This window comes from Pleurodeles waltl, chromosome 4_1, assembly GCF_031143425.1.
Source record: "Pleurodeles waltl isolate 20211129_DDA chromosome 4_1, aPleWal1.hap1.20221129, whole genome shotgun sequence".
Lineage (NCBI taxonomy): Eukaryota > Metazoa > Chordata > Amphibia > Caudata > Salamandridae > Pleurodeles > Pleurodeles waltl.
This window is the reverse complement of record NC_090442.1, coordinates 543,268,459-543,281,832: the sequence shown is the minus strand read 5'-3', so window position 1 is coordinate 543,281,832 and position 13,374 is coordinate 543,268,459. Positions and strand designations below refer to the sequence as shown.

The window sequence follows — 13,374 nt, the reverse complement described above, 5'->3', positions numbered from 1 at the left end:
CAGCTACAAAAATACTCTGCCTGCTCTTGTTTGGAGGAGGCTAAGGGCCTCTCTAGGGGACACACACAGTCTCCCAATTTCATACTTATTGCTTTTTTGAGGCTGAATAATGTCATGTCGTTCATTCTGTGTCACCACATTCAAGCCTAGGGAAATGTCATCAGATAAGACCAAACGATTGTATACAAAGCATTGTTACATACCATAAAGATAAACACACATATCTCTTTCTCTTTTTATTCATTTGTATATGTATATATCACTGAAAAAAACAAAGGTTAAAGTGACGTTATAGTTAGGTATGCTAATAATGTCTTAATTTACTTTTAAAAACCTTACAAATTGACTGAAAACCCCAAAGGTTAAAGTTATGTTATAATTAAGTGAAAATGTCAATTGAACCCAAACCTTTTAAAGCATAAAAGTCACTGAAATTCACCAGTTATAGTTACCTCAAGGAACTATAACTTGCACCCCGCCATGCACAGTGTTTTCATCAATGATGTAATTTCAGATATCGTCAGTGACGTTATTTGTGATGTCATTCAGCATGTCATAGGAGATTCTGGACACAATGTTATGGCAGGGCAATATTAAAAAATCTGTATTGTGGTAGAATATCTTTTCATTATTGACTCTTAAGGTTTTCATTTCCGTTGCAAAACTTGATGTTGCTTTCTGTTGAACTGCTATGAGCAAACAACTCTAGAGTGTTTTGAGACCTTCACATCCTTGTTTTCAAGTGTCTTGTTCAGGTGTCTTGTTTTCAGGTGTCAGGTGTCTTCATATTGCTATGAAGATTCTTCTGTCATACTTTCTCCAAATTGTTTCCCGTTGCTTACATCTAACATTGTTAATGGTGTATCATGTATGTTACAGATGTCTTGGGTTTTGCAAAAGCAATAGTGTGATTTGTTTCCTCGATCCGAATCCTAATTGAAGATTTATGTTTTTTTTTCATTTTGAAAACAGGACATTTTGGATGTGTTTATCATGGCACACTCCTGGAAAATGACAGCAAGAAAATCCATTGTGCAGTAAAATCTCTCAACAGTAAGTCGAACAGGTTTATCTGGAGTATGCACTTAATGTTTATAAATTAGGGGAGCATCTTTTTATAGATTTTTTTGCATTTGTTTATATATTTGGCTTGTTTGAACTGTATTGTATTGTACTTTGTGTATGTGTATTTGAAAAAACTCAGCACAGTTGTCGCTCATATAATAACACTGTATGAGGCCTTCCTGGTGGTGATTATGCCTTGCCTTTTAAGTCCTACACTGTTTATTACACCATGCATGGGAAATTTCTCCTCCAATCCTGTCCATTTGTCCGTTGCCTCCCTGTGCCTTTCCCTCCGGGATTCGTTTGATCTTGATTTGCTGTATATATTCTGACTTGCCCTTCTACATCATCCATATTAGAGGATCAATATCTGTCTCCTGCTGGTGCAGTAGTGTAATTGCCTCTGCTGACCCCCCTTCTTGTGCCATACCATATGTGCCTCCCACTGCTGTCTCCAGGGCCTTCAACCTATCTCATATGCCCTTCTCTTTCTACTTCTTTTCCCCATTCTGCTTTCAAAGTGTTCATGACTCCTGTGTCCGTACATATCCCTTGACCATCTCACAACACTTGTATCCCCTCTAAGCCTCCCCTCAGTAGCCCTAGGGCATGCCCTACAATTTCCATGTCTCCTCTCTGCCTTTCATGCCTCCACTCACGGGTCTCTTCAATTCCCCGGTCATGCCTTTCCTGTGCCTCCTCGCTCATACCTTGTTCATGCCTCCCCATTCAAGCCTCTCCTATGTCTTTGAGCCTCACTTCACCAGATCTCTTGTGAATATATACACATTGTGCAACTCTGCCTCACTAACCATGTCACCAGTGTTACACCTGTCTCACTACCTCTTCACCTGCATCACCCTGAAATCCTCGCACTCTCTGAAATTCAGTGTTAATGATACAATGCACCACCTTCACACATGCACCAGCCTGGCCACTAATTCCCCTACTGTTCCCTTGTGCTTCCCTTTGTGATTTGCAGCCAGATGTACTGATTTGTTTTTGTCACAAACACTCCAGAGTTTGGGACCACAGAACACGGTTTTCCTAAGTATCAATCCCATTTTTTGAGTTGGTAAAGTTTTACAAAGTCCTAAAAGGGGATAGCCCCTGGACACCAATTTAGTATTTGGAATAGGCATATTTTGGGCATCACTTCCAAGTACCAAATCTATATCCTGTGTATCAATGATTGACAACCGTAATATCAGCCACAAACTATTGAAAAGTTACCAACCTCCAAGTTGGTTTGGCAACTCATTTACTCATTTGCAAAGGAGAAAGGGTCCCTTTGGGATACGTCCCCTTTGTGAATTGCTCAAAAGGTTTCTGGAGGACCACTGCCAACTCTCAGGGAAAACTAAACTTTTTTTTTAAAGCAGCACCCTTTCATTTACAGAAATCAGGCTCCTTTTAAAAAATATGTTTCTTAATTTAAATGTAGTCACAGAAATGGTGGTCTCCTTGCAAGCTGTGATTAAATTGAGTTGTAGTGAGTTGCAATTAACTAATATATATTAGGTCAGATTGTAACCTGCTCATATTCTGCATTTTGCTAACTGACCTAATAGTACAAGGCCGGTCTGCAAAATTAATTCTTGGTCACAAAAATACTCGTTGCAAAATGCTACCAGTTTTTGTGGCCTGTATAATGATACATCTGTGAAGGGGACTGCTGTTCCTTGAAAGTTACTCCAGGAACTGCATTATACGTAGTCCAGCGGGGGTGTCATGGTTGTGTGCACCTGCTTTGTGCACCCATGGGGACTGTGGTTTTACAGAAGGGGCAACAGATGCTTGTGCTCCCACTTGTATAACACTGATAGTGCTGGTGCACATGTATCGGCAGCACTATTTTGAAAGGGTGTTCCCCTTATTTGCCTGGGGGCATGGCCCCATGCAAGCGAGGAAATCACTTTGCCAAGGGTAGCCTGGTTGAGTGGTAAAACAGGGTCCCATGGATTTCCCCTTGCAGCCATATGCAGTCACGCTCTTCACCCACTTGCAGGACGATCTCTGTCCCTCTCTTTAAAGTGCAGGTGACTGAAGTTTGCACGGTGAAGCACGAAGCAGCTTGTAAGAAGCTGCTCTCTCTTTTACGAAATGCAATGCCCCCAAGGCAGCTAGGACCTCATGGCTGCCCTGTAGGTAGCACATTTATGACAACTAGATGCACTATCCCAATCTGTGCAGGGTGCACCTTTTCAAAGGTCCAGTCCAGAAACAGGTACAGAATCTACATAATACAAATGTTTATGTTGACTTCTAATCTAACAGAAAGGAGCACGTAAGCATGCATAATTTTTAAAGCATGCAGATTTGGGAAAAAATTGGTAGAAAAAGATTGATTCTCTCGTTGATTTTTTCAGGAATTACAGACCTAGAAGAAGTAGCTCAGTTTCTAAAAGAAGGTATCATCATGAAAGACTTTGTTCACTCAAACGTGCTTTCACTGTTGGGAATCTGCCTCCCCAATGAAGGGTCTCCTTTGGTTGTGTTGCCATACATGAAGCATGGGGATCTCCGGAACTTTATCAGGAATGAAACTCATGTAAGTAGTTCACCTGTGTGATGAAATAAGTATCTGAAAGTCAAGTAATCATTTGAATATCTTCTATGGAAATCTGTTAACTGATGCAAATTATAAAGTATCTTTTTACTGCATGGATAGTCATGTATTATGTGGCTGTGGTCCACTGCCATGTCAGTTTGTCACTGGCGTAACCCATTTCTGTTCTGCCATTTCAGAATCAATATCCTCTAAATCACAATGTGTTTGTAAATTGAGCCAGGCAGAAAATGGGCAGGAAACTCTACAACTATAAAACCTTGAGAGCTATGGAAAACATACCTGCACATTACTTTGCAAACTATTGGCTGCACTGATTATACATTGAAGAACTGTATTAAGGAAAGCCTGAGTTTAAGACACAGTCTCCTGCTGCAAACATTTAAAGGGCTTGCTTACTTTTATACAATGGTATGCACTTCAATAGTTGAATGTTAACAGAAGCAAATGCAAGGTAGAGGTAAACTTGTTTATATGGCTGGTGATTTCAGACTCAAGAAAGGATTGTTGACTTTACGAAGGGAGCTGGTACAGAGTGCTATACTTATGTTGGGAAACACTATCGTTAGTGGAAAAAGGATTCTACCTTATATTCCTGAACTGCCATATTGAGTACGATATCATTTGCATAGAACTTGAGTAGTTGCATTATAGAGCTACTGTACCATTTAAGTATTATTATTCCACTGTCATATGATTTAATCTATTAACCATTCTATAGTAATTTGTGCAATATAACTTGGAGTACTTCCAAGAGGTTCATCAGGGATCTGGCAAATCACTCAGGTTGAGATAGACACAGTCTAGAAGTCTAGACTTATTCCTTCACCATTAGATGATTGTCAGACGTTAACTATTTGTATTTTCATAATCCTGATGCTTCATTAATGATCCCTCAAGTGTCAATAACTTCTAACTGTTCCCTCCGTAAGAGGTCCATCAATGGTTCCGTTGCTTCTTAAAATTGATAGGACTGTACCAAAATCCTATGAGTCAGAGGTAATTTCCTCACAATTCTAATATACCCAAAGTTGACCCAGCACCTATCAAGGCTAGAGTTAGAGTTTGGCGGACAGGGTCAACCAGTGCTAACGTGATGTAGTAGCTTGTTCATCAAACAAGTCTTGGTCAACCTGTCTCATTTAAAGATGGGTGGAATGTAAGCTTTCTGCTAACAGAGCCCCCATTTGCTCCCTCTACAGAATTGTGTCCGTCAGCGTAAAGCCATCACACTGCCCACTATATTTAGAGAAGATAGTGTGATGTCATTTTTTGTCCGTCAACACCAAGAAAAGCCTGGTGGTGATAAACAGGTGAAAACAATATTGACCTCAAAACCCTGGGAGAAATCTCCCGGGGTGTGGCGGTCCTTAGTTTTTTGTTTGCCAGAAACAAATCCCCCATTTGGGAATTTGTTTCTGAAAACAAAAACAAAAATAAAAGTTTGGTGAAGGGCCTCAAAACCAACAGTGATTATCCTCCAAACTTTAATTAACTTGAAGGGAATTGCCATGTTAGTGGTACCTTGCAAGATGCAAAGATGACTTCTTGACAGGCAGTCTTCTCTACATTTGACAAACGCAGTACCGTTTGGATGACACCCTTACATCTACAAACTATAAATCTGGCTTTAAGTCTTTCAAATGACTCTTCCTTGTCTAAAGGGATGAAAGAAAACAGAAGAAAATGAGAAACAACAAAAGCAAGGCGGTCACTATTGTAGCATACTCAACTTGCACCTTCTTTATAGGGAATTGATATTTAATAATTGGTGCTAAGTTGTGTCCCTCTTCAGACATTCCATTTTGCTTGACAATGAATGTTGAGGTTGATTATCATGTCAAACTTCATCATATCTTACACAAATAACATAGAGCAACACAATCCTATTTTGCTTCTTCAGTGGTTTAAGTAATACCATGTGTGACACATTAGCCCCTAAAGCCTCCATTGCGTCTTTTGGGTGAGCAGAGGGTCAGGCAGTGCTTAATTTTTCACAAACTTAGTGCCAAGGCCTTATTCAGGAGGCCACTGTAGCTTTCACCGACCAGTGCCCATGCAAGCGCTGCCAATGACAGCACCAACACAACTACTAACCGTCACTCTACTACAGGTGTGACAATTGAGACTATTCTAGGCATCAAAGTTATATGAATGGCTTCGATGGCAGGTATTAGTCAGTTTTTATTGCATATTAAAGTAATAAACAACTGTTGTGCTCATCTCTGAATTATGCAAACAGCACTAGCATGTGGCAGACTGTCATATGTGCGGATGTTGAAAACTAATTGCCGAAGCAACGGAAACCACCAGCTCAAATTAAGCACTGGGGTCAGGGCTTTCTATGACAATTTATTGCTATTCAGCTGACAAAAAAAAATAACGTGCCTGTTAATGACACTTACAGTATATGCATTTGTCTTTAACCCAATCAGTGTGCCTGCAGAACAATTCTCAGAAGTTCAGGGATTCAGAAATTCCAGTGTAATTCAGTTCTACTCAACTCATGAGGGAGGCTCCAGTACATGTTTCCCCTTACAATAGGTTTGCTAGGTCATTCAGTTGTGTGCTCCCTGATGATTTTCATTATCTCTCACTATATGTGCAAATAATAACACATTTCTTCTGTATCTGAGCTCAGAAGGGATGCATTTGGCAGCTTTCTGTGGGATTCCCATCTAACATCTCAGAAATTAGGTTAAATCTCTATTAATTCTCCATGTGCCTATCCTGAAAGCATGGTTAATAAAATCTTTCTACCACCTTAAACTGTCAACCTAAAATATTCAGGTTGTGAGAGCAGACAGCTGGTTATTTAAAAGGGAGTGGCTTTAGATCCAGCTTTAGATTTCACAATAAATTAAGCAAACACCCTTGCATTTCCTTGTGATCACTGATATGTCCTTTGTTTGTAATATGATTTAAAGTGGACCTCAGTTTTATAGCTGTAAATTTCTGGTCGGCAGCACTGATGTAATTGCTCTGCAGGAGCTTCCTTCCTGAAAGGTATCCACACACATGACACTTCCTAAATATTGTTATTTCCATGTTGCAAATTTTCATTTTTAATTCATGGAATACCACAACTCTGTGACATAAAAAAGAGCTTCTTGGTGCTATTATTTCTTTATGAACAGTGTGGATGTAAGGCTGCTCATTTACACATCTGTTTTTAAATAAAATGATCTTTTGAATAATCACTCATGTTGAAAACTTTCTCTGCAATCTGAATCTGCAAAGTAAGCTACAATTTCCTATTGAAATTCAAAGGTAGTGCCGTTTTTCAAAAGCTCTTTTCACCTGTGATAGGACTGATCTTCGCAGGAATGTTTTATTCAGAGAGTTCTGACTGGCATCACCAACTACCACTACCACAGGTGCACCCATACTTCCATCCCCACATATAAGTAAAACCACTTTTGAGCATTTCAGAAGGATCTCCCTGTCAAGGATGTGTGTTGAGTAGTCTGTTGTGGGATTCCACACACATTTATTGACTATTGCTCTCTGAAACCTAGCCCCATTAGGGATTTCTGTTTTTGGTTGGACAAGCTGTTTGTGCAACCTGCTAGGCTGAACCCTGTTAGAAATGGGGTCTCTAGTTGGCAGTCAGTTTACACCCTGTCCAAGTAGGGACCCTCACTCTAGTCAGGGCAAGGGAGTCACACTCATAGGATAACCCATGCTCACCCTCTTAGTAGCTTGGCACGAGCAGTCAGGCTTATCTCAGAGGCAACATGTAAAGTGTTTGTACCCACTCACAGTAACACAGTGAAAACACCAGAAATGGACACCACACCAGTTTAGAAAAATAGCCAATATTTATCCAAGTAAAACAAGACCAAAACAACAAAAATCCACCATACACAAGCAAAGATATTAATTTTTAAAGATTAATTCCCAATAAAGCTCTTAGGAACACAATAGCTCCTACTGGTGCTATCACGGCGTCATGATGGAGTCATTCCCAACAGTCACATGGCACTCACGAGGGAGTGCAGTGCCGGCCACAGAGTTGCACGGACCCCAGGTACAGTATCTTAGAAACACGGTAGAGTCAAAGACGGACTCAGGGAGGTGAGGGGTCACTGGAGCCAGTGCAGCTTTGGTTCCATGCTGCTTCACAAGAGGTGTGGAATTGGTTTCTTACGGAGGTGAGAGGTCGGTTCCTTGCGAAGGCAGTGGAGGTGAGGTGACATCTCCGGCGAGGCATCAGTCCCTGATGATCCGGTGGGGTAGATGAGTCCAGCAGATAAAGACGCGATGAGGAGACTTCACAAGGTCGGGTGTCACAGACATCGGTGACACAACCCTCAGGATTCATGATGTCGCAGGACTTCAGAGGTGCTGCGGCAGCACGGGGCCTGCGGTGTCGGTTGTTGTACTTCAGCAGGGACAATGGCTTCAGGTGCAGGCAGCGGCATAGAGTCGGGCAGCAGCGCTGGTTTTGGAGTTGTCCGAAGTCGATATGCCTGGTTCTTCTTGTTTTCATCCCAGCTTTCACTCCCAAAGGCCAGGAAGGTGGGGTCCTCAGCTAGAGAACTCAGAGGCTGGTAGGTGAAGTCTTTGATGTCCCTGATACTTCTTAACAGGAAGCAAGCTTAGTCCAACCCCTTGGAGAGATTTAACAAGCAGGATACACAGCAAAGTCCAGCCTTTGTTCTCTCCCAAGCAGAAGCAGCAACTGCAAGCCAACCCATCAAAGGGACAGTACTCCTCTTCACAGCTCTTCAGCTCTTCTCCTTGGCAGAGTCTCCTCTTGATCCAGAGGTGTTCTAAAAGTCTGGGGTTTTGGTCCAATACATGTACTCATAGTAGGCAAACTTCAAAAGAAAGTTTTTGCAGTGCACAATACCCTGCCTTTCTTGCCCTGGTCCTAGGCACCCTCTAGGGGGTTGGAGACTGCATTGTGTAAGGACAGGCACATTCCTATTCAGGTGCAAGTATCAGCTTCTCCCACCACCCTAGACGAGGAAGACCCATCAGGATATGCAGGGCACACCTTAGCTCCCTTTGTGTGACTGTCTAGAGTGAATTCACAAACAGCCCAACGGTCATCCTGACACAGACATGTATTTCACAACCAGGCAGAGGCACATAATGGTTAAGCAACAAAATGCCCACTTTCTAAAAGTGTCATTTTCAAATGCACAATTTAAAAACCACCTTCACTAAAAGATGTATTTTTAAATTATGAGTTCAGGGATCTCAAACTCCATATCTCTTCCCAATGAGAAATTACACTTAACGATATTTCAAAGCAATCCCCATGTTAACCTCTGGGAGGGTTGGGCCTTGCAATAGTGAAAAATGAAGTTGGTAGTATTTCACTATTAGGACATGTAAAACACACCAGTACATGTCCTACCTTTTAAATACACTGCACCCTGCCCATGGGGAACCTTGGGCCTACCTTAGGGGTGACGTTTATGTAATAAAAGGGCAGGTTTGGGGCTGGCAAGTGGGTGTACTTGCCAGGTCAACCTGGCAGTTCCAAACTGCCCACACAGACACTGCAGTGGCAAGTCTGAGACATGTTTACAGGGCTACTCCTGTGGGTGGCACAATAAGTGCTGCAGGCCCACTAGTAGCATTTGATTTACAGGCCCTAGGCACACGTGGTCCACTATACTAGGGACTTACTAGTAAATCAAATATGCTAATCAGGGATGATCAATCAGAATCACAATTTACATAGAGAGCATATGTACTTTAGCACTGGTCAGCAGTGATAAAGTGCCCAGGTGCCCAGGTCCTAGAACCAACTAAAACAGGTCAGGAAAAATAGTAGGAAAGAGGAAAAACATTTGGGGATGACCATGCAAAAAGGGTCAGGTCCAATAAAGCCTCATATTTGCCAGTGCATTCCCCCTTCCCTGTCTGGCAACGCATTTTGTTTTTCAGATGCCACCCCGTTAGCATTGTTTAAAGAGGAAGTCCAGAGCCACGCCATCTCCACCCCCCTTCCTTAAATGACATTTTGAAATTTGTAAATGAGCACCATTTGTTGCATTACAAATAGCAGCAAATCAATTTTTAACAAAAAGTAGTAAGGTGGTGAGTAAAAATATCTGACAGGTTTGGAATGGAGGGCACTATGAATGAGCGGCTTCACAACCAAATTCTATAAAAGCCTACCCTAATATATATGCCCCTCGTTTTCTTGTGATGTATGAAGAGGTGCTAGTATAGAGTGTATAAAATGTTCCAAAGACCCACAAAACCACCTTATTTGTAAAACCTGGCTTAGGGCCTGATTACGACCTTGGCGGAGGGGATTAGTCCGTCACAAAAGTAACGGATATCCCGTCTGCCGTATTACAAGTTCCATAGGATATAATGGAACTTGTAATACTGCGGGAGGGATATCCGTCACATTTGTGACAAAGAAATCCTCTCCGCGAAGGTCGTAGTCAGGCCCATAGTAACTGATTGTCTACAAATGTTCAGTTCATGCCTGGAGCTCTGTGTGTTCTCTTCTTGCCCATTCACACATTTTTATCTTTCATATTCGGTTCTTCAGGGGCCAAGCAAAGAGTTTCTGATTTGTAGGTGACCAGCAATGATTTAGCCGATAAATATATTACTTTTTCCTTAAATTTTTTTGTTACAGGTGTAGAAGGGTAACTATGTGGAGAACTACTAAACAGTGTTTTCTTTCGGAGGTGGACACAGTGGGCCAAAATCACAAAAAATGAGACTCTCTATTTGTAGGTTTACCCCAGTGGTTTGGTGTAGATTTTGGAAGCAATTACCAGAGATACTCCTGGAAAACAGAACATGTCTCTGTTTATCATGAGTTCACCTGAAAAAAGTTGGGTATTCCCAATTATTAAATAAAAAGGCATGTTCCCATGAGTAATTGTATATAATGTACAATTAAGTATGCAATCATGTCTCAAATTGGTACCATTTTGCTTTAAAACTTTTTCTTGTTTTCTTCTCAAGAAAAATATTGTTTCTCCATTGGTAAGTCTTTACCCTACACCCCTCCGATTCTGAAGGCATCTTTTCTATTCTCACCATAGAAACTGATGTAATCCTGCCCTTGACAGAAGTAGCTCTCTAACATTTCAGTTTGAGCGTGAGCTGAGAAAAAGTTTGACAATATCGACTCTCAAATTTGCACGTGTGCACGATCTTTCTAGGGCATGCCTGCCCTGGAATGCACACTTCCTACCCATAGAAACAGACTAATTCCCATATAGTATTACCACACTGAGGTAACATAACTTGCACACAAATAGATTTAAGAATGTAAACTCATGTTTTGTGAATAAATTAAATAAACACGAACACATAAATCATGACATTTAAATTAAGCTTACACATGTAAATATCTTTATAATGAGGCCCAATATTTATTTTCAGTAACACAATGGTGGACCTATTCACCAAGGTAAATATACACATGTACATTTACTACTATGCATATCTAATACAACAGATGTTTCTCATTAAGCGTTTCTGAATGTAGATTTAGTTCTAGGTGTGGAATTACATGTATGTGCCCCTCAAATCAGGGGTAGAGCCTCCTACAACAGAATTTATGAGTGTGAAGTTACTCTTAGTGACTTTGTTAAGATTGGTGGAGCGCTCCGCCACCATAGCCGTGATCTCTCTATTCCAAAGTATAGATAAAAATTGTGACGTTTTTTATTCTTTTAGAATATTTTCATGAAAAGTATAAATGTAAAATAATTTAAAAAATATGTTTTACCTATAAGTAATAAAACAATGTTGTGGTACACTAACTCATCATACTAAATGTGTATTAATTATTAAGTTAAATATATCACTTTATTTATAAATGCTTTTTTTTAAACAATTCCACCCTCACTTAGTTTTTATTTTATTTCATATTTATTAACTTTTGTTAAAAATCATGCCTAACATATTTTACATTTTTAATAAAAGTTTAAATGTTTATTTTTTAATTAATATTATTGTTAAATGTTAAAATAATAAAATAATTAACTAATAACTATATATAACATTTTGACACTAAAATATATGTATATTTTTAATGTAGTAATAACTTAACCTAATTTTCAGTGTTTCCTATGGGGTGTTATTTTATTTCTCTGCTTCTGCTTTTTGTACAGCAGTGTGTTGCTTTTCAAGTTGGTTGGCCATGTGTGCTGTTTAACATACTGGAAGGCTGGGATAGGGTGCATTGAGCCTATTTTTGCTCCTTTAGCATTGTAATAACTTTGGAATCATACCTTGAGAATTGCAATGGTCTAACTCATTTGTAGGTATTGTTAACCCCTTCTTAAACCTCTTTTACATTTTCTAAAACCCCTCCAATTTAGTATTAAGTATTCCCCATTTCCAGCCACTCCCCCACGTCCTACCCACATTTGCTATTAAAATCTGTAGCTGCATGTGTGTAGATCTCCGCCGCAGTGGCAGAAACCACCCAACAGGCAACATAGGAGAGATGGAGGTCTCCAGCAATGTGTTTGTGAGTAGCGTTTTGGGTGGTGCTACTGTAGTACTCCTTTACATACTACAAAATGCAGTTTCTAACTAGATGCCTAAATATTTTGTGAAATAAGTGCAGTGTCTTTAGTTCCTCCTGGAAGGTTTCTGTTAAATAGTTCTCAATATCGCTTAACATTTATTGGCTTCAGATAAACAGATTGCTATGGACACATACTGTTAGCACTCACGTTTTTGTTTAGAGATACATAGCATCAGTACCAAATGTAGATGTTATCACAGGTTGAAATTATTTCTTTTACTGAATTAATTTTGTTCCAATTCTGGCACAAGAAAAATATTAATGCAATGTAACAGAACTGTTATTGACTTATTCAGTATTTACTCCAATTTAATCATCAATTGGCACCACTTCCTGCCATGTGCACAATCTTAGTGTACCTCACTTGTATGAGGTACATTGTTTTTGATGTACAGGACAAAATTTTAGATACATTGATGTGAGTTTGCAAAGTAGAAGCACAATGTACCTTCTAAGCAAACTGCAACAAAGGTTTATGTAAAGTTGATGGTGAACTCATGGGTCTTGGCTAAGAGCAAGTAGAACAGCTAAAAACATGCACACCATACATCTACAGAATCATATAAATATTATTTTGTGCAAACTATATATATATATATACATATATATATATATATGTGTGTGTGTTCGAAGGCATGTGTAGCTGCAGATACACATGCTATGCATAGGTCCTGCCATCTAGTGTTGGGCTCGGAGTGTTACAAGTTGTTTTTCTTCGAAGAAGTCTTTTCGAGTCACGGGATCGAGTGACTCCTCTTTGGCTCCATTGCACATGGGCATCGACTCCATCTTAGATTGTTTTCTTTCCGCCATCGGGTTCGGACGTGTTTCTTTTCGCTCCGGTAGTTCAAGTCGGAAAAGTACTACAAACTCTCTAAATTCGTAGGTATTGTTTCGATCGCATACCATCTATCATCAACACTTCGGTGCCGGCGGATACAGCTCTCTACTTGCCCTTCCATGCACCCGCAGCGAAGTCTCATGGACCGGACCACATTTCGTTTCTGCCATCGATGCCACGCCAAGTTCCCTTATACGGACCAACATCTTGTCTGTAACCTGTGTCTATCTCCAGACCACCGAGAGGATACTTGCAAAGCCTGCAGATCCTTCCGCTCGAAGAAGACTCTACGAGACCGAAGAGCACCAAGGTTGGAAATGGCGTCGAGAAGCACTGAACGTCTCGACGTAGAAGAGGAGGAGATTATGCATA

General features: G+C 40.4%; 1 protein-coding gene across 1 annotated transcript in view; it reads left to right on the top strand.

Moving 5' to 3' along the window:
- Positions 1–13,374, top strand: part of MET (MET proto-oncogene, receptor tyrosine kinase) — a 412,414-nt gene that overhangs the window by 374,300 nt on the left and 24,740 nt on the right. The window contains exons 16-17 of the mRNA XM_069228922.1: positions 973–1,053; positions 3,435–3,616. Of these exons, the coding sequence (XP_069085023.1) occupies positions 973–1,053; positions 3,435–3,616 (263 nt within the window). The remainder of the gene's footprint in view (positions 1–972; positions 1,054–3,434; positions 3,617–13,374) is intronic.